At 50.4% G+C, this 21,795-nt stretch overlaps 3 protein-coding genes across 3 annotated transcripts; 2 read left to right on the forward strand and 1 right to left on the reverse strand.

Moving 5' to 3' along the window:
• Positions 1 to 627: 627 nt before the first annotated feature.
• Positions 628 to 1,551, forward strand: BCR38DRAFT_101267 (cornichon). Its single transcript, XM_040853294.1, has 4 exons — positions 628 to 912; positions 1,079 to 1,234; positions 1,290 to 1,356; positions 1,410 to 1,551. The coding sequence occupies exons 1-4, from the start codon at positions 812 to 814 to the stop codon at positions 1,500 to 1,502; spliced, it is 417 nt and encodes a 138-aa protein (XP_040720129.1). The 5' UTR covers positions 628 to 811; the 3' UTR covers positions 1,503 to 1,551.
• Positions 1,552 to 2,191: 640 nt separating this feature from the next.
• On the forward strand, positions 2,192 to 4,083 carry BCR38DRAFT_421271 (WD40-repeat-containing domain protein). The gene has a single exon (XM_040859433.1). It carries the CDS (start codon positions 2,234 to 2,236, stop codon positions 3,824 to 3,826), a length of 1,593 nt encoding a protein of 530 aa, XP_040720130.1. The 5' UTR covers positions 2,192 to 2,233; the 3' UTR covers positions 3,827 to 4,083.
• Positions 4,084 to 5,698: 1,615 nt separating this feature from the next.
• On the reverse strand, positions 5,699 to 6,362 carry BCR38DRAFT_101371 (uncharacterized protein). Its single transcript, XM_040853296.1, has one exon. The coding sequence runs from the start codon at positions 6,164 to 6,166 to the stop codon at positions 5,816 to 5,818; it is 351 nt and encodes a 116-aa protein (XP_040720131.1). The 5' UTR covers positions 6,167 to 6,362; the 3' UTR covers positions 5,699 to 5,815.
• Positions 6,363 to 21,795: the final 15,433 nt, after the last annotated feature.

Raw genomic sequence — 21,795 nt, forward strand, 5'->3', positions numbered from 1 at the left:
GCGACAGACACGAGCAAGCAATCATGTGCAGATTTGATTGCTTGAGCAAGGTCACCATTTCAGCCACCCGACCGACCGGGTGGTAAGTAGCACGGTACTTGGTGGTTCTGCCCCGCCGCCAGCGCCAGTGGTTTCCTCTAGCGTCCCCTCAGGTGCCCCAATCAACTTCATTACACCCAATCCAATTGCGGTGTTATGACCTCGGGACTGTGAGCTCTCTTCTGAAAGTTGCGAAATTGTGTGGTGGTTGGCTAGGGTGCCAAGGTCGGTCCTTCACGCTGATGGGCCAAGCGAGAAACCGGGCCCAAGGCTCGACAACTTCGACAAGGAAGCTTTTCTTGCGCAAGGAGCCGCTTTCATCATTGGATCCAGACCTTTGCACATTTCCCACTCACCACAAACTTGACACTACGCAACCAATCTTGCCCAACTGCCTGCCTTGAACTCCAAGACCCCGCGTAAGGACAGCTAGATCATTCCAAAACTCATTTACATCCTCGACAACACGTGTCAAGCTTGACATACACAGCAGAGGGATTTACTTCTCCCCAGCACGGCAAATCTTCTTGTTATCGTCGCTTCAGTGCATGTGTTGAGAGCATTCTCTCCCCAAGATTAGCACTCATCCGATAGCTCATTGCGACCGCACAAACCTCTTCCACGTCGACCGCACCAAGTCCAATAGCCGTGTACAGCTCCTACCGAGCTTCGCCTCCAATATATTGGGCCCTTGAGTGCGCCGTTGGCCTCATCCCAAACTTTTCCCCCACACATCGAACTCTAGCAGCTCATCCAATAAACTATCATCAATATGTCGGGCGAGGCGTGGTTATACCTCTTCGCGGTGCTGATAAATGCCGTCAACCTCTTCCTGCAGGTCTTCTTCACGATTATGTATAGCGACCTGGAATGGTACGTCAAGACCCCTCGACACTCGTTCCTTTACGACCCCGGCGTCGCCACCTAGTCTTCAACTATCCTGAGCTGTGCTGGCGCCCTACGTCATCATGCTACCTACTTCAACTCTGAGCTTTGCTTCAGGCAATTTGAACTCCATGCTAACAGACTGTTACTCTAGCGACTACATCAACCCTATCGATCTTTGCAACCGCCTGAACACGTACATCATCCCCGAGGCTGCTGTACATGGATTCCTCACCTTCCTATTCCTGATCAACGGGTACTGGTTGGCGCTGGTCCTCAACCTGCCTCTACTTGCATGGAACATTAAGAAGTAGGTGGCAGCTTTGGAGACGTTACATTTCTGCAGGGTGCTAACATGGGTCCAGAATCGTTGACAACACCCATCTCCTGGATGCTACCGAGATATTCCGGAAGCTGAACGTGCACAAGAAGGTAGGTGGTCAGGCAGGTCCTACACGCCTTAGTTGACTAACGATTATATGTAGGAGTCCTTCGTCAAGCTCGGTTTTCATCTGGTCATGTTCTTCTTCTACCTGTACAGCATGATTGTCGCTCTGATCAAGGACGAGACCCACTAGAAGACTAAGGACATTCTCCGACCGAATGTAGCCGCTGAGGACCACCTCACAGAGCAAGCGGTACTCTTGCGAGTTATCTGCCGTGGGTATGGGTTATCTATACGTCGAGAGGATTTGAGACGGAGCAGGGCAGCACGCAGACTTGTATGTGGCAAGGTTTGGACAAGTCGGAAATGGAGTCAACCAATATGATATGAAAGAACGAAATGATAGGACGGCTCGCTTTATCAAGCAGCCGGGCAGTGGTTATAGATACATGTGGGAACATGGTACTGGCAGGGGGGAGAGAGAGCCAAATTAGGACTTAGGAGGGGATTTCTGGCCAGGCGAACGAATTGCACGCGCTTGGGGCGTTGTAGGAATGGAGCGTGAATTTCAACAAACGTAATGAGAGACTAAACTATACCCTTGTTTGGAGCTATATTCTATAATATGGATGTTTATGGATTCTATGCGGTATGTTGCAGTCATGTTCGTCCTCACAGAAGAGTACTTGTTTCATAGAAACTTGGCTCGCAAACAATCCTAAAGTTAGTAATGGTCATGAAAGTGCACAACTCATTGTTGACTCGGGCAGAGAGTTACTGGTAAGTGGTTGTTTACTGGCAGCTGCCACCGGCTGAAACGCCTGAGCCGACGCCAAAGTTTCCATAGTTCCGCGAGTTCTGGAGTTGCGACGCGCCAATTTATTCAACCTCAACCATCAGATTTAATTGCAATAAACTATCAACATGGCCAACTTTGGGCAATACCCACCGAATATGGCACCTAAGGATGCGCTCATATTGCGTCAAGAAACCGCCCCAGATCATGCCGTAGTGCCCTACACGGGCGAAGACCTGGCGCGACCCAGATTTGGACCTTTGAACCCATACAAGGACGAGGCGAATACACTCAAGCGAAAAAACATTTTGACGGGGAACGCAGAAGAGACCTTCATCAGCGAACACACCTTCCGAAACAAACACCGCGCCATCGAGCGCCGGGGCGGCCCGGAGAGGCCGTACCAGACAGGAATCGAGGCAAAGCAAGAGGCGGCAAAGATACGGGCGGGCCGGCAAAAGAAGGGCGACGCGATCATCGCTGATGGTGAGGGAGCGTATGTTGGACCCTGGGCCAAGTACGAAAGTGCAGAGTACGAGGAAGTCGGCGATGACGAAGGGCTAGCAAGCGACGAAGAATACGAATATATCGAGCAAGATGAAGACGAGGTCGTCGAGAGCGGTACCGTGCTCGCTGCACCGGCAGAATCAATAGCAAGGAGGAAAGAGGTCGAGAAATTGGGCGACGAGAGATCTAAGTTCCATGGCTCGGAGCAGTTCGACTACCAGGGCCGAACATATATGCACATCCCACAAGATCTCGACATCGATTTACGCAAGGAAATCGGCAGCGTCACCAACTACATCCCCAAGAAGCTGGTGCACACATGGCAAGACCATGGTGGCAAGGCTGTCACATCCCTGCGCTTCTTCCCGAACTCAGGACATCTCCTACTGTCGTCTGGCGCAGACACCACTATCAAGATCTGGGACGTTTACCACCAGAAGGAGCTCCTACGTACGTATCACGGGCACGCTAAGGCTGTATCCGACATCACCTTCAATTCATCGGGTACGCAGTTCCTCTCGGCATCCTACGACCGGCAGATGAAATTATGGGATACTGAAACTGGTGCTTGCATAAACAAATTCACGACGGGCAAGACACCCCACGTTGTCAAGTTCAACCCATCCCCCGAGCACTCTCACGAGTTCCTGGCTGGCATGTCAGATAAAAAGATCGTGCAATTCGACACACGTACACGCGAGATTGTACAGGAGTACGACCACCATCTTAACGCCATCAACACCATCGTCTTCGTGGATAATAACCGCCGCTTCATGACCACCTCGGATGACAAGTCGTTGCGCGCCTGGGACTACAATATTCCCGTACCCATCAAGTACATCGCCGAACCTTACATGTACCCTATGACGCGTGCTGCGCCCCACCCCTCGGGCAAGTATGTTGCGTACCAGAGCTCGGATAACCAGATTGTCGTCTACGGCGCCAATGACAAATTCCGCCAGAACCGCAAGAAGAGCTACCGTGGGCACAATAATGCCGGAACCGCCATTGATGTCGCCATCAGTTCCGATGGGCAATTCCTAGCCAGTGGTGACAGCGGTGGTTTTGTGTGCTTCTGGGACTGGAAGACCTGCAAAATGTACCACAAGTTGCATGCTGGCGATCAAGCCATCACATCTGTGTTGTGGCACCCTCAAGAGACCAGCAAGGTTGTTGCTGCGGGCATGGACGGCATTATCAGGTATTGGGACTAATACTAGTTCAAGGCAGATGGTGGGGGGAGACGTGGAAGATGTTTGTACTAGATTGCATGACAGCATTGCTCGGCGTTAGGCATTACCCTATGATTTCTATTGATACCAAAATGGCTGAATCAAGCTGGTAGCATTCACTAACTGCAAACAAGTGCTCGTGCTTAGCTTAATCGCTCGGTTGCTTAGTGAATCAAGAGCCTTATTCTGTACCCGCATTTCAAAAATTAATTTCGTTTATTAGCTACCTTATGAAAGCGTACGTCTTATAAAGGCAGTGAAGTAGACTAGCTGCTATGTGTGAAAAAAAAACCAGTAGTAGCGTGTGCCCCTACGACACCTCCTAACCTAGGTAGTTAAGGCCTAGAAGGAAGGGTAACTTCCGACTCCTTTTTACCTCCGTAAATACTAAATACCTTCCCCTCGTAGTACAGTTATCACTAGTACAAGTACCAATTTCTCGTAGCTATTTTCGTACTAGCCCTTTTTTACCTAGTGTAGTATCAAAGAAAAGTATATAAAGAGAGCTATAAAGGAGGATTCGTAGCCTTTTATAGCTAAGACGCCGAACCTCTTAACGAAGATATAAATGATCCTCGACGCCTACAGAGCTATCGTATAAGAGAGGAAGCTATGGAAGAGGAAATAAGAGTCCTAGCAAACATTATTATTATTATTATTAAATACGCCGTAGGCTCGAAGCCCCCGGTACCTCTACTAGTACTCCCGTATGTCAAACCGTGCCCTAATGGCTGGACTAGATACATACGCTGCGTCGTCGGTTCGCCCTATTGGCGACTGCGTTGCGTTCACTACCATACTACGTTGGTTCTCAACCTACCAACAAAGTCCCCCCTGAGAAGATCGATGCTATCTGGGCCTTGAAGCTGTCCGACCCGTCCCTAGCAGCCACCTTACAATAGTCCCACTAACTACTGGTTCTCCTGTTGCCGTTGCGAGGTCTCTGCGAGAGTATAGTGGCCGCGGTGCGATAGCGGCCCGTAATCGTTCCCTCCGTCCTTCCAACAGCCAATGCATCTACTGATTCGGACTTACAGCATTCGAGACTCAGCAAACATAAATGCTAGGATTCTAACCTAGAGTGTGACAGGCTTGGCCTGTGCGCAGGAATCTGGCTCTGGGGAGCACAGATCAAACGCCCCACTACCTAAGAGAGCATACAAATCAGCGCTACCCTACCTCACCGCCATTCCTTCCCTTCCTCCTTCCCTCTGCATAGTATGATAGATAAATCAGGGTAGTACAACAGGCTCGTTACATTGTACTGCATCCGTTACATAGAGATAGCTAATAACACTAGGTGTTAGGCCCATCTATAATCCTATTACGAACTAAAAGACTACTTCTACGTCTTTACATATAAAGTACTTTTAGGATATGAACTGTTAGTGTTAGGTAATCTTTGTAGGCTTGTGAGGACAAGTAACAGTGTGGCTGTGTAGCTGTATAGCTGAAGCCGCCGAGTAATCGAATAATTATCGGAGATTAAGCTCCTTAAAATAGGCTAAACGCGTAATACTTAGCTCAGCAGATAGAAGTTAATAAAATTCCTTACTTCTTAGAATTAACTTCCGTATTAGCCTAACCGTAGTTACCTTCCCTAATACCTAGCCGTACTGTAACGAAACCTCTAATAGTCTAGCTGCGTAAACCACTAAAGAGTCTGTGTGACGAGGATACCACACGTCTCACAATATAATAGTCAGGTAGTGCAAAGGGTAGCTAGAAGTAGGCCAGTGTATGGGTGCGTATATTGCAAGACTGATTCTTGAAGAATCCAAACTAGGTGCGAGCGTCTCGAGTTCTCCTCTTAAGCTGGGCGGTTTCGGGGTTCTACCGGATCGGGGGCGAATCCTGTCAGATAGGGCACCTGGTTCCTAGGTTCAGAAATAATATGGCACTAGAGAAGACTATTGTCACTTAAAGTTCAGAAGGCGAAAGGAACCCCTCTTCTCAAAAGTAACACCAAAGTTACCGACATGTTCTAAAGCATCTATAAAAGGCAGAGCAACGGGAGTTCGCGAGAACAGAAGTGTCAGAGCCACAAGTGTCATCCGAGGCGGGCCGGCTTCCACCAGGAAGGAAGTCGTTTGTGGCGAATGAGAGCTGTTGAAGCCGTTTGCAGCGGATAGGGAATCGCTTGGTTGCAGATAAAGAGCCGCTATCCAAGATGTTGGCCGAAGTCGGAGGAACACAGACATGCGGAAGCAAACATCCAGAATCCAACAGAGAACCTCGGCTGGCTATAAGTAAGGAGTCGAGACGGAGGAAGATAGAGAGGGGAGAGATCAATAAACTACTGTGGATACCCCTACCTGCCATCACCAAGTGACCACCAGTGAACACCAGGTGACCACCAGGGGGACACGCCTATTTCTCCCCTTCACTCTGTACTATCGCCTTCGGTCCAGGCCGTACCCTGACAAGAAGACAGACAGACAAGAACACACCTCATTTATATACAATCTTACGCACTGCTGACTACTCGATTGGACACACGTGATATTCGACAAATCCCTCCCGACTCAGCTTGTCAGCTGAGACCGGCCCTCCACAACGGCTCTTTCCTTAGAGTCTGTAAGGGTTTGTGCTAGTAAGTAGGTCCTGCTGCGGAGTCCTTTAGCAATAATATCGGGGTCTGACGTATGGAGTATAGGGCTCTGGGTAACTGAAGTATTCAAGTAGGGTAGTGTGACGACTGACACATGGACGATAAGCAGGGACATCCTGACATGGCCTGCCCTGATCTGGACGAGCGCGTTCCCCTTATAATAGGAGAACGGCCAGACATACTTGTAACCCTTTCCTTCTCTTTCTTCCCTAGTTTAGTATTCAACAATAGAGATGCACTGATATGCAACCTTGATTCGTACCTATGTGCCTCTGCCTCGTTACATAATACTAAACTCAAACCTATAGTCTGGAGAGACTCAAATCATCTTAAGAAAATTGAAGACGAACGCTCGCCCTCCCGGCAAGCGTAACTGATCTACGTCTGATCAGAGCAAGAATGGCCCCAATTCGCGGAGCTAGTGTGAACCTGGGTCGAGAGGCCCTTCTACGACGAATCGCCACTAGGATTACGGATCTGGCCTTGACCAGGGAAACTCTCGACCAGATCAGAACAAACCCGGATACCTTTCGCTGTCACGTTTCGGAGGATGAACTTCTCCAGGACGAACGAGACCGTATCGCCTCGATTGGAAACCGTACCAAGCTCGCACTATACACCCCTGAAGACCAAAGACAAGACGCCATTATCGCAGACCCCTCCTCGATCGAAGCATTGGTAGAGTCTGACCAGACCGAGGACCTCGCCCGTCATGTCCGAGACCTCGCTGTTAAAGAACTGGTACACCGAGAACAGGTCGGACTGTTATGTGACCTGCTGAATCGGCTAGACACGATCCAGGGCCAGCTTGCCGAACTGTGGGAAAAGGAAGCCACGCGCTGCGCATTGTTGGAACAACAAGTTCGGGAGCTTGCCCAGGAAAAGGCCCGACTAAACGAGGACATCGTGCAGCTGAATCGGAGGGTTTCCCCCCAGACTACGACTCCTGCGGCCCAAGGCGGGGGCACGATTCGCACCTCCGATGCCGATATCTTTACCGACGACGATAGCGGCAAAGTGAAGGTTTATTTCGACCCTTGGTACTACAATCTGACCAAGTCCCTAGAGCAATACCCAACCAGATGGCCCTCTGATCAGGATAAGATGCTCCTGGTGACCCAACGCCTGGGCGGAGCGGCATCGAGGGACTTGATGTCATACCTACACGAAAACAACGCCTACCGCATTACGCATTGGCAGGGGCTGCTGGACCACCTCTACACCACCTACCACGACGAAGACCAAATAGAATCTGCCCGCGCCGAATTCCGGGGACTTCGCATGAACGACAAGGACGAGTTTCACTTGTTCAAAACGAGGTTTATGCGCCTCGCAGGGCAATCCCTCGTGCCCGCTGACTCGTACAAATACGAGTTTAACCTACGCCTCTGTTCTCGCATTAAGCTTCAGATGATCCGAGACTACGACGATTCAAGCATTGACTTTATGCAATTCGTTGGGATCGCAGCCAAGCAGGCGAGTGCACAGAAACGAATCTACGAAGAGCGGGAACGAGGCCGAAGGAGGGAACCTACGAAGAAGGACGGCCGGGAAACAGGCGGAGCCACGTCGACTGCCCCTGATCAGGCCGAGAAGACACCTAGAAGATGCAGAAGACGCACTTCAACGAACCATGGCGTAACCGAGGGCATAGGTGGGGAGGAACGACAGCGGTTGATGAGAATCGGAGCATGTTTCAAATGCAAGAAGACTGGACACCTTGCGTCCGACTGCACCGATCAGGGCTCGAGTCAAGAGCTCCAAGCTTCAATCCAGGCTATCGTACAACAATCTCTCGCTTCAGCGGTTGCTGCCATGACTCCGACGGGTAAGATGTTGGGTGCGCCCCCGCCTCGACCACGCGCCCGACGGGTTGTCGAGATAGACACGGACGACGAAGAGTCTGAGGACTCGGGAAAAGATTATACTCCAGGAAAGATGTCTCCATCTGGAGTAAGGTGTTGACCATCGAACGATATGGATTTTCTGTTGCTGCACTGGATTTGGTGCCCCTATTAGGGGGCAGGTCCCTTTCACTACCGTGTAAGCTTACAAAAAATGGAATTGCTCTTTCTATATCTTCTTTGATCGACACTGGAGCAGGCGGCTACGCCTTTATGGATTTGAAGACAGCACGACGAGCCTATAGGACTCTTAAGGCCGAAATTATTGACGACTTTGAACCGGTGCCTTGTGGGGGGTTTGATGGCATTCCGACCCAATGGATAACTACCGCCCTAGTAACTACGCTCGAGCTAGACGGTCGGAACTTCCCAGATACAGTGTTTCTCCTGATCAAGACGGGAGGCACGCACGAAGTTATTCTAGGCCGCAATTGGTTGGCAGAACACGATATCCTCCCCGATTGCCGCCGACACGAACTGCGGTGGCCAGAGAACCTACCCCGGGACGACGAGGTGCCGTTGGGAGACAGCCCTGACCCTACAACGCATGCGCCTAGGCCTTATCAGGGAAAGACGGTTCGGCTCGAGGAGACGAAGCATTCAGAAACGACCTTTCCTGCAAGTCCAGCCCGTCCCCGACCGAACCCCCCTGAACTACACCACCCATCCCCAAACCGCGACAAGGTTATAGGGAAGGGTCAACGCCGGAACTTAGAACGGATGGACAGGCAGCTTTACCCTCGACCCCTCCCGTCCTCTCTGCCACGGAAGAAGGACAAGGAGGGAACCCCCCGAAAGGAGGAGATGGGCATGGATATGGCCATCGTGAACGCCGTGACTTTCACCACCTGGTCTAGGCGATTACCTGATCAAGTCGGTGTAACTAGTATTTACGGAATCGAACGCGCAATTCAGGAAAAACGGCGCGAAGAAGGAATTGACGAAGACCCCTTGAAGTACGACGACGAGACACTGCGCCGCCTAGTAGATGAAATAGTCCCACGACAACACCAACACGAACGAGGAGTGTTTTCGAAGATCGAATCGGATACCCTGGCCCCTAACCGCCCTGGAGTCGACATGAATATCGAACTTGAGTCCGATCACAAACTATCTTTTAGCCCGTTATATCATATGACCTCCAAACAGCTCGAAGCGGTTCATGAATACCTTATGGACAATCTGAAAAAGGGGTTTATTACCCCTAGTTCGGCCCCATGGGCGTCGCCTGTACTCTTTGTACCCAAATCGAATGGGGGACTTCGCTTCTGCGTGGACTACCGGAAGCTGAACGCTATTACGAAGAAAGATCGGTACCCCTTACCCCTGATCGAGGAAACATTAGCTCGGGTTAGTCGCGCTCGAGTCTTTACGAAGACCGATATCCGACAGGCCTTCCACCGCATTCGCATGGACCCCGGTGCGGAAGACCTGACGACATTCCGCACCCGTTTTGGATCCTACAAATACAAGGTAGTGCCATTCGGATTGACCAATGGACCTTCTACCTTCCAGAGGTACATCAATGACGCACTTATCGACTACCTCGGCGATTTCTGCTCAGCCTATATCGATGATATCCTTATCTATTCGGATAACGAACTAGAACACGAGATCCACGTCAATAAGGTCTTACAACGACTACGGGAGCATGGACTCCAGGCAGACATCAAGAAGTGCGGATTCTATGTGACGGAAACGAAGTTTTTGGGCTTTATTATCAGTACGAAGGGGATAGCGGTAGACCCGGAGAAGGTACGGGCTGTAGAAGATTGGGAACCACCAGACGGGGTAAAGGGCGTCCAATCTTTTCTCGGATTCTGCAACTTTTACCGAAAGTTTATTCGGGACTTCGGCCGTCTAGCCCGACCCTTGACCCGATTGACCCGAAAGGGTCAAAGCTGGAAATGGACCGAAGAGTGCCAAGCAGCTTTCCAAAGTCTAAAGGAGGCATTGCTCTCGGCGCCCGTCCTGGCCCATTACCATGAAGGCTGGGAAACCCAGGTCGAGACGGACTCCTCTGACGGGGTCCTAGCTGGGGTACTATCCCAGAAGAACCCGGAGACGGGCGAATTCCACCCCGTAACCTACTACTCGAAGACTATGACGGATACGGAGACCCGATACCCGATTCACGACAAGGAGCTACTGGCGGTTATGGAGGCTCTGCGGCAGTGGGAGTACATGCTCTTACCGCAGAAGTTCCTGATCGTAACCGACCACGAGGCCCTCGAATACTTTAGTACGAAAAGGATGTTGAACTTCCGGCAAATAGGATGGGTAGACCTGATGTCCAAATTTGACTTCAACCTGATCTATCGGCCGGGACGATTGAATCAAGCCGCAGATGGCTTATCACGAAAAGCGGAAGACCTTCGCACAGCACAGGCTATAAAGGAAGCAGACCGCCATAGGGCATTGTTTACCCCTATATGCCCGATTGGTCCTATAAGACGGCTATGGATTAACGCCTTGGACCGCGACGAGACGACCAGCGACGGAGTAGGAGGACCACAAGGATACGAGGTGGTCGAGAAGATCTTGCAATATAACCGGACTCTGCCAGAGCTGGAAACCTGGAGGATACGGGCTCGGTCTGATCAGGACAACGACAAGGATTGGAGACTACAAGATGGGTACCTAACGTACCAGAACCGTATTTTCGTTCCCGACAAGGACGACTTACGAACTCGTCTAGTATCGGAACACCACGACCCCTTAGTCATGGCACACCCGGGCCAGAACAAGGTCCGCCGCCTACTCGCCAGACAGTACTATTGGCCGGGGCTCCATGGATTCGTGGATCGGTTCTGTGCGAATTGTTGGACCTGCCGAGCCAGTAAGGTCCCTCGCGACAAGACGCCGGGGTTGCTACGCCCCCTCCCTATACCAGATCGGCCGTGGCAACATGTCGTAATGGATTTCAAGGAGTTTCCCCCTGATCAGGGTGGATTTGACAACGTCTTTGTGGTAATAGACCGCCTAGGCAAAAGGGCCTTCTCATTACCGTGCCACCGAACGGTAACAGCCACGGAGACAGCCTTACTGTATTACGACCATGTGTGGCGAATCTATGCCTGGCCCGACTCGATTACATCTGATCGAGGGCCCCAGTTCATATCGGCCTTTTGGGATGAGCTTTGTCGCCTGGCCGGCGTAAAGCACCACTTAGCATCAGCCTACCATGGTCAGACATCGGGACAGGTAGAGATTATGAACGAATACATCGATCAGCGTCTGAGGCCTTATGTGAATAGGTACCAAGACAACTGGGCCCGTATGTTGCCGGCACTGGATTTGGCCCAGGCAACAATGCCACACGAGTCAACGGGACTCTCCCCGTTCCGACTGGAACTAGGATATGAACCGCGAATGTATTTCGATGTAACGGCTAGGCTAGATCAAAGCAAGATGAAGCCTAAAGAGCGCCTTACTCGTAACGAAGCGGCTGCGATGGCAGGGCGCATGCATGAAGGATGGGAGTTTGCGAAACGAGCAATGGCCAAAGCCCAGGAACGTCAAGCCCGACAGGCAAACAAGAAACGGCGGGAGCCTGATTGGGACATTGGTGATCGAGTCTGGCTATCTAAGAAAGGCTGGAATACGGATCGACCATCTGACAAGCTAGATTTCCCGAATGATGGTCCTTTCGAGGTAGAGGCTCGGATAGGGCATTCCTACAAGCTAAAGTTGCCTGATCGGCTCAAGGTCCATAACCAGTTCCCAGAAGACCGTCTCCGGAAGGATCCAGATAACCCGGTTCCCGGCCAACGCCGACAGCCGCCGTTACCAGTAGTAGTTAATGGGGAACACGAGTGGTACGTGTCGAAGATCATTTCGTCACGAATCCATCGGGGCAAACTCCAGTACATGGTAGATTGGCTAGGGGCGGACCCGGATGATACATGGTATAATGCCAGGGGGTTCAAGAATGCCGTATCGAAACTCCGTGAGTTCCATACGGAATACCCAGAGAACGCTGGACCACCAGCACGGCTAGCACAGTGGCAGAAGGCCTTAGAAACGGGGTACGACGACCCTGATCACCCCGAGGATGATAAACCTCTACAAGGGGGAATCGACCGACAGCGTCGGCGAAGATCGAAGAAGTGAGAATGCGGGAAACGGAAGAGGCTCGCGGGCGACCCTCTTCGAAGGGGGGGGTGATGTGACGACTGACACATGGACGATAAGCAGGGACATCCTGACATGGCCTGCCCTGATCTGGACGAGCGCGTTCCCCTTATAATAGGAGAACGGCCAGACATACTTGTAACCCTTTCCTTCTCTTTCTTGCCTAGTTTAGTATTCAACAATAGAGATGCACTGATATGCAACCTTGATTCGTACCTATGTGCCTCTGCCTCGTTACAGGTAGTCGGGAATAGAGTCGTCAAGGCAGTTTGCCTCACCAATGGGTGAGATTGATGCTTAGATTGATCACTGAAGTAGAGACTGTCTATCTATGAAATGCCTGGGAGTCCTGTCCCTTATATATCCGTCTCTCCTTCACTGATCCCCACTTGTATATGTTGGTTGTCGAACATATCCATTCCCTCTTATTTCTTCTGGATCATTTGGATATGTGTTACAAACCGTTGGCCCTAGACCAACATTACAGGCCCGTTGGCAGGCCAGGTGGATACAGGCATTAGGATCACGGGACCCCGCGTCGGAGAAAGGAAAGAACCGACCGGGTCACGTGACCTACAGGGGTGGATATGTTGGCAGAGAACATATCCAAGTGGGGATCAGTGAAGGAGAGTTGAACAGGAATGTTAGATGAAGACAGTCCCCTGTAACATAGATTCGACTAGCATAGACCATGCCGGCACTGCGCCCGGCACGTCTCACGTGATGAGACGTTAAATTTCAATCAATCAATCAATCAGTGAAGGAGAGACGGATATATAAGGGACAGGACTCCCAGGCATTTCATAGATAGACAGTCTCTACTTCAGTGATCAATCTAAGCATCAATCTCACCCATTGGTGAGGTAAACTGCCTTGACGACTCTATTCCCGACTACCCTACTTGAATACTTCAGTTACCCAGAGCCCTATACTCCATACGTAAGACCCCGATATTATTGCTAAAGGACTCCGCAGCAGGACTTACTTACTAGCACAAACCCTTACAGACTCTTTAGTGGTTTACGCAGCTAGACTATTAGAGGTTTCGTTACAAAATAGGGGAAAAAGAACTAACGGAATAATTTTGGACTTTCGTCGATAAATTCCTCGAAAAGCTTTAAATTATTAAACCGATTACGGTAATCGATTCCTAACGAGTGTTACGTCGGGCAGCGACCTCTTATCGTACGCGAACCGAGGGCGCAATGCGATAGAAGCGCTGATGTCACGCCGCGCCAGGGGCTGCAATCCTTGCCACTACGCCACCGTACCAGGTGTCTTCACCAAAAGAGACCAATACCAAAGTCAGGGACTTTGGTATCTGCAACCACTTATCAATCTGTTCAGACCAGTGTGGGTCAATCACGTGACAACCGTGACAGCTGACATTAATTAACAGGGAAGACACTCCATACGAGGCCGAATTAGGCGAGAAGTAGCCAATCATGTGCGCACCGATGACATGCCCAATGGTTATAGGTTTGGTGAATATTTGTACTCTCCACTCATCAACAGTATCAGCATGACGAGCAGTGCTAGTTTGCCCAAAGGGTTATGTGTACTTGCTCCCGTTAATCGATTTATGTCTCGGTACCTAGTGCCAGCGATGCCTACTAGGCAAGTTGGATTGTGGCACGTCAATACAAGTAATGGGTCCTTGGGAGTCTAAGCCAAATAGTTATGAAAGACCAGGTATGGAGTAGTCGGCGGATGTTGCAACGAAGGAAGCATACCTGTCCAAGTCTCGCTCAGGCAACTATTACATGGGAACGGTGCCATTCACCATACCCGTTGTCGCTTGTTTGGCACATAAGTTTCACAGCAACGCCGAACAGACCGAATTTATGTGACCGACTGGAGAAACTACCGCAATAGTCCTGGAACCCTCCATGTGAAGCTCTGCGCTGTTGAGGACCGAGCCAATGAGATGTGCAGGTATTCTAGCCTCTACCCACCGGCCACTCATGTGGGATATGTGATAGAGTTTTGACCGCCCAGTACCGGGTCGGGTCCGTCAACCGTTGTGGAGACGAGCATATGTTAGTGGACAAGCTAGTCTAGTGCAGAGAACTCAATGGTTTGCAACAGAACTCGCGAGAACGTCCTAGAAGGCACAGAGACAAATTTTAGCGAACCATTGAAGGAGGAAACCTGCCCAAACCATGCACAATGGTGTGAAGCAAGCATTAAACTATCTATTAGTAGACTAAATACTGAAAGAAGAAGTTCTAAGTAGGTATCGCGGAAAAGCCCATTTTCGACCCCCAAACTCCACATTACTTAACTAAAATAGGTTAAAGAAGAATGACAACCCCCCCCCCCCAAAACCATGATACCCCCGCGCCTGCCTGCCTGCCAAGGGTTTACCAATGCTCCACACGTGCTCCCTGAAAAGACCCCGCTTGGATCAAGGGTAGCTACAGAGAGGACAGCCAAATCCAGACCTATCGTCGGTACCACCGCCACCAACTGCTGCCCCTTCCTTCTGCCCCCCGGATGCCAACATTCGTCGTCGAGACGCAAGACGGGATATATATATATGTGGTATCCCTTTAGGTCCCCAGCTCAACCTCTCGATCATTTTCCTAACATCAACGCTGTCACCGACCTAGCGACCCAAAATAGCCGCATAACGCCCTACGGTTCATGCCCAAGCCGCCCATAAAACGATAGACATAGCATAATCACCACCAAGTGGACCGCGGCGCGGTTGACGCCAAGAGCGATACGGCAGGGTACATGCCGTGCAAATTTGGTTTAACGCGTCAGGTAGGTAGGTAGGTGCAAGTAGTGTTGGCGGATTGGCTTTTGTTTTCGAACTTGTTTTCGACTGCAGTTATGTAGGATAGGTGTGTTATCGCAACGTATGAAGTATAGTCCGTACTCTTCGTGTATACTTCCAAGCGGCATGTTGTTGAAGTGTATTTGCCCGTTCTTTCGCCCAAGCCGCGGCGCCGACCGTCTCGGCTTATAACATCGGGCCCATCTAGAGCTGAGGTGTCCTAGGTGGTTCGGGCTTGTTTTGAGGGTGGCAGTACCAGCAGCTTCCCGAACTGTACTCGGTGCCGCACATGCCGCAGGTGCTCATGTGCATGATGGTTTGTGTAGTAGCAAGGCGTTAACTGAACGAGTGTGGTGGTCCGAGGGACTTTTTTAGGTTCAGTGCAAACAAGATCTTGCTTAAGAGTTGACTTGACTTGCAGTTGAAGAAAGGCGAGAGTTTTTGCCGGGTGGTGGACAAGTAATCTGTGAACGAGACGATGGGATCGCCAGAAACACACGAACAAAAGAGCCGCGACGAGGGACGAGGGCGCACTTCATTAATAAAGTCAGAAAAGGTCGTGCGGAGGGGAAGGGGCGCAAGGGGAGGTCAGTAACAAAGACTAACAAACCAAAACCCACCCTGCCAGTATTGAACTAATGCAGGCGTATCATCCACCCATGGGCACCATGGGCACCGCTGATCGGTCGACTCCACCGGGTGCTTCAGGTTGGCTAGGTTGGCCGGAGGACGCTGTTGCGATTTGACATTGAACGATCCCAGCCTGAATCCGGTAACCGCTAAAAGTAGGACCAGCATCCCCTACATTTGCTTTCAGCGACCTACAGGCACGGTGCGTCCGAAGTTTCCTTACCATAGTGGGAGACGTGGCGGCGTGCGTGCGGCGTGGCGGCCACGATAACTTCATTAATCAGACTCAGGTTAGTTGATTTGCAAGGGCACCAAGACTGTTTATTGTTTCCATCCACGTGGGTTCCACGAATCGGAGCCCCGGGAGATCGCCGTCGCCTATCGATAGAGGGTAACGGAGGCGTTTTTTAGAGCGGTCTGAAACAGCCCATGGGGCCGAGATGCCTCGTACGGACTGGCGGGACACATCGTGACTTGGTCACCTTCCTACATCACCATAGTACGACCAAATTGGCTTCAAAGTAGAAGGATGCAACATTGGTCCCGGTGCATCGTCGTGCAGTGGCACCGCGTACATTTCACCATTTAACCATTTTGCACCCTGTTGCAATTGCCAATTCAGATGCGGGACACACCGCTAGAGATGAGCCCCGGCAACTCTGCAAGTCGAGGATCTCCCCCTCCCCCCCCAAAACAACGCTGAGGTATCGGACCGTTGCTCCACAAATGACAACGGAGTGTGACATGAAAATCTGTTGGATTCGGTGGATGTCACTGATGCGCAGTCACATTCGCCCGACAGAGCAAAGATCAATGCAAGTGCACTTATTTGACTCAGTTCTGCTCGAGCCCCAAATGCGCCCCATTCTCCCACAGTAACGACTCCTCAAGCTGGCATACACCGGTAGTTGTTTTTAATTGCGCAGTCAACGCAGTCACGCAGTTAATGGCGTCGAAAAGCAGATGATTGTCATCGTAGCGTGGCACACGGCTAGTCAGTTGCCCCCGAACGAATGGACCGCAACGTCAGCCTTGTGGGAGCGCAATATCTCCCATTAAGGCAGTATACTTCCAATATGAGATGCTGTGTTCCTGCAATAGCCTCCCCCGCACCACCCACCAATCATGTCGTCGTTAATGCCCATTTCAGGAAAAGAAAAGTCGTCGAGTTGGCCCCAAGCTATCCCGGCAATACCATTGTTTTCTGGCCAAGGTCCCGAGGTCCAACAACTTGGACCGCCTACAGGGATCTATGATGAGTATATACCCCGGAATTCCGGATGGCGATATGGCCATGCAGCATGTTTCCGGCCCAGTTACTTCGCACTTCTCTTGGCATGTCCCCGGCTGAACTCGTCATGAACAAAAATTATCCCCAGCCCGGATACTCTCCGGGGAAGATTTGGGAACCTACGCTAGGTAAGCTGCGACCATTGTATCCCTGGATGATTACGATAGCAGGTAACAGGGGTTGAGAGGAACAATTGAAGAACCGCTTGGTCACAGAAAATCAACGACGAATGTCGTGTCTGGAAATTGCGATGATGTCTATAAACTTACTTCACTTTTCAAATACTCCATACGTTTGGATTATTGGAGTTCTTCGGGGCAAATAATCCATAGACTAGACGTCACAAGTGACATCACCAACGAAATGACGAATACGGTCGTGGTAAAGGATGGTTTCTGACCCCACAAAGATCACGATCAGCAACTAGAACCAGTTTAAATATGGAACGCCAAGTTGGGGGAAACAAATATCGATTTCACACTCTCGGAGATCCGGTTACCAGAGGAAAAAGAAGGAAAGGATGTGAAAGTGACGAAATGGGACATTGCAACCACAGAGCAAGCACGACCCATAACCATGGTCAGTCCATAAACTACCTACTTTTATTTACTTGGTAATATATCCAGATCCCCATATAGTGGAATCCGGGGGCTGCCTAGCCACGTGGGATAAGTTGGGTGCGCCTAGGTGAGAGTGATATGGTTGTTGGCAAATCAACAGCCAATCATTGTAGTTCGAGGCCAACTAGCCAATAGAAACACCGACGACTATGAACGACTATAAGTTTATGACTTTTCCTCGGAATGAGCTTCAACCAGAGAAAACGCAGACACATCTCTGCGAATTTGGCGTCTGCTGGGAAGTATCATGTTCGATTGAGATTTCGGAAGTCAGCTAACTGGCCCAATGCTATGAGACATCTCTAAGTAGCGAACAATAAGGTACAGTACTTGTACGATCCACCGTCCTGTGATGAACAGAAATTCAACAGACTTAACAGTAGGTTTGCAGTGGCCTATATCATTTATCCTTTGTGTTTTTAATTGAAATCTCACATCATGCGCATGGTGTAGACTAACCGCATTGACCACCTTTTTGCATGCACCCCCATTTTGCAGGGAATTTCTACGCCTCAACAACACGACGTCTCTCAATTTACCTCGCAATTGCTCCCTATCTACGTACAAAATGGCTAATCCAGTGGAGAATAGTCTGGACGATTTTGAGCAGCGAATCGAACGCGCTAAAGAGCGTGTCCGTCAGGGCTCTTCCCAGGCCGTAGCAGCTCATCGGTACGGTATCAAGGGGACTACACTGTCCTACCGTATTCGTCACGGTAATTCGCATCGCGACGCGGCCTCCAGGCAACAAAAGTTGACTCCAGAGCAGGAGGAGGTTATCATGAACTGGATCCTACACGAAAAAGTGTGTGGACGGGCTCCTAGCAAGCGTTATGTGGCCGACTTCGCTGCCGAAATCCTCCTTGCTCAAGGGGATAACAATACACTCGGCCAACACTGGGTGGATCACTTCGTTAGCCGCCATCCACAGATACGTACCAAAATTGGGTGCGTCGTAGATGCTAGCCGAGTTAGAGCGTCCGATTCGAACAAGATCCGAGACTTCTACACCCTCCTCGAACGCTTACGTACGAAGTATCGTATCAAAGTCGGACGCTTCGTCGTGGTGCTCCTGGTTAGAGTACATTTCGCATACCCAACGGGGTACACCTGTCTGCGTATTTTCCGGCAAGAGAGTCCAAGCACAGTGGTTCCCAGACCAAATTATCCCTGAGTGGGAATACACCGCGACGATTAAGGGCTGGAGTAATAAAGTTATCGTAAATACGTGGTTAGATCAGGTTTTTCTCCCCGAGACGAAGCCTAGGGGTACTGAATGGCGACTCCTTATCCTCGACGGCCACCAGACATATATTCATGCCGAATTTATGTGGAAAGCCTACTCGAATAGAGTCGCCGTGCTGTATTTACCCTCACACTGCAGTGACGATCTCCAGCCGTGCCATGTCGGGCCGTTCTCACCTTTGAAGACCTACTACCGCCAAGAGCCCAGGGCTTAAGCTTCCTACAAGGCTACAGCCCCAATTTACAAGCAACGTATGCTAGAAGCATATGTACGTGCCTCGGAGAGAGCCTTTACTACGGAAAATATTAAATCTGGCTGGCGGAAGACTGGTATATGGCCCCTAGTGATGCGAGTGCATATGGGGTGTGAATTGTTGTATTGGAAAAGGATGGCCAGGTCAGCTATTCTGGCCTGGCAGAGCTCTTTTATAGCTCTTATCTATCTTATCTCTAGCTATAGGGCAACCCCCCATGGGGTCACGTATCACCTAGGCTCCGAAGGACTAGTCGACGTATCTTGTGATCCTCCGGAGCCTCATACACCAGATCCTCCGCCTCATATATCACCACCTTTAGTTGCTTTTACTCCTCAGAAAGCGCAGCAACTATCTAGCCAACTACAGTCGATAGAGAAAGCCGAGGGCGGGGTATCTCGTAAGATTCGTACCCTAGTAGGCAAGGCGGGCAAGGCCCTTACACTCCAGGCCGCCGAGAATGCCAAATTACGTATCGAAAACGAGCAACTATATAAAGAACTCGATAAATACGCTCCAGATATATACCAGCCCGTCGAGCCAGACCCGAATAAAGTATTCGCTAACTTATCAGCGATCCGAACAGCCCAGGACAAGCGAAATAAGCGAATACGGCCTATTTTACCGGATAAGCAGTTAGAAATTGATACTTTTCTCGAAGGAAGGGTCCCTCCTAAAAAGAGGGCTCGAAAGAATATATCTAAGTCTTCGGACACTTAAATTATGTATGTTCTGTATATAAATAATATGGACGAAGTATTTAGGTTGATTCAGTTAGACCCTGCAAAATGGGGGTGCATGCAAAAAGGTGGTCAATGCGGTTAAACCACTCGAATGAGATTACTCGCAGATAATAGTACCGAAATATACACTTCGCAAATTCCAGAACGCGATATACACAGATGAAATAGCACATTCGTCAAAGTTGTAGCATGACACCACAACAGGTATGGACCGCTTTTTATCATTAATGTCAGATGTCGTGGTTTGTCGGTGCTCGCGCAAAGTTCGATCCGAGTTGGATTTCACGATTGAGACCCGGCATTCATCTCTTAGGAGCCGAGCCTCCCGACCGGTATCTCATCATCTCAACCCCCCCCAAACCGGCTCGTTGTGGGTCTGGCAGTAAGCTCAAGGCAGGTGGCATGCGGTCTGGGACCTTTAGGACAACACTGATATGAAGGTTTATGTCGATGGAGAGCTGTGGATGAGGCTATATCACATGAGGAGAGCCCCCCAACCCCGCCCCCGGCGGGCCCACACTTCAAACTTTTAACAACTCATACCCGAGAACGTGTGCGAAGAATGAATCAGTGAGAAGGTATTGTGTGTTGTGCGGGCAAAGTTGATGTGCTTTCGTTCAGTCACGCCAGGGCGACAGGGAGCCGCGCAACAGAACGACAATGTGACGCAGGGTATTCATAAGTATCGCATGAAGTACTGCGTATGCGATCGTTCAGGAGATGGGCTGATTGAAGCTCATACAACTTGGCGCGTCAAACTTTTCTCACAATGATTGCTTGCAGATGATCCTTGGAGAATGATGAAGGTAAAGGCTGATGCAGAATGCCCCTTTGACCTCATGAAGGCTAATTGGGTGCATCGGGTGCATTGATTGTAACCTCGATCGTCTCTGAGCTATCTTACATCTGGTGGGTTGTCGATGCCGCTCCTTCCGGCGTCACACTCCTAAAATGGAGCTAGCGTACCCGACATTTTCATCGTCAATGAACGCGCCGTTAATCTGTCGTGGAGTCATGGAAGATGACAACAGCGGCAGCTTGGACTTGCGACGAGGTGAAGCTTCGAGAAGCTGGTGACTCCTGCTTGATCGGCGTACTGCCGTGCCAATACTCGTTCGAATGGCACGCGTCACGTACACTTGATCATATATGCTAGCCATCATCGACCGATACGGGATGTACCGATCAGATGCTACACCGATGTGAACTAGCATTTGCCGAACGCCACTCCGTTGCGGGGTCCACATCGGCGGCACTGTCGGAGCGGATGAGTGGATAGAACGAACCGGCGGACAAGGGGAGAATTGCCGAGGAGAGTTGCCGATATATTATTCGTTGACATATCCGCAGCCCCGGCATGCGGGAGTGACCAGGATGTAAATAGAGTCATCGAGTGACGCTTTGACGAATACTATGCAGCCTTGCCTGAGGGTACTGTGTGCCAAAGTGATATTTTACCTTTCTACAAACGTGTATACCTACCTACCTTCATCGTACTCCGACAAGTCCAAACAGGCAACGCCTGGGCTTGATCCATGATACGTACCTTCGTTTTAACGCCCAGGGGCTGCAACGATAACTTGGGTAAAGCATGGCATACAATTTTTAGAAATCTGACTTTCGAATAAGATTTTCGAGAATATGGTAACTTGTTTCCAACAGACTGACGGCGTACATCGTCTTTAAAGCAAGCAGCGAAGTTGATACAAATTCTCGTGCTTCGCGCTCAAAGTTGGG

Source organism: Pseudomassariella vexata (genome assembly GCF_002105095.1).
Source record: "Pseudomassariella vexata strain CBS 129021 chromosome Unknown BCR38scaffold_2, whole genome shotgun sequence".
Taxonomy (NCBI): Eukaryota; Fungi; Ascomycota; class Sordariomycetes; order Amphisphaeriales; family Pseudomassariaceae; genus Pseudomassariella; species Pseudomassariella vexata.

Bases quoted from the DNA above. Each gene is read 5' to 3' on its own strand.
- BCR38DRAFT_101371 (XM_040853296.1), bottom strand. From the start codon at position 6,166: ATGGCAGGTAGGGGTATCCACAGTAGTTTATTGATCTCTCCCCTCTCT.
- BCR38DRAFT_421271 (XM_040859433.1), top strand. From the start codon at position 2,234: ATGGCCAACTTTGGGCAATACCCACCGAATATGGCACCTAAGGATGCG.
- BCR38DRAFT_101267 (XM_040853294.1), top strand. From the start codon at position 812: ATGTCGGGCGAGGCGTGGTTATACCTCTTCGCGGTGCTGATAAATGCC. The intron at 1,235-1,289 runs GTAGGTGGCAGC...ACATGGGTCCAG, and splicing joins CTTGCATGGAACATTAAGAA to AATCGTTGACAACACCCATC. The intron at 1,357-1,409 runs GTAGGTGGTCAG...GATTATATGTAG, and splicing joins AGCTGAACGTGCACAAGAAG to GAGTCCTTCGTCAAGCTCGG.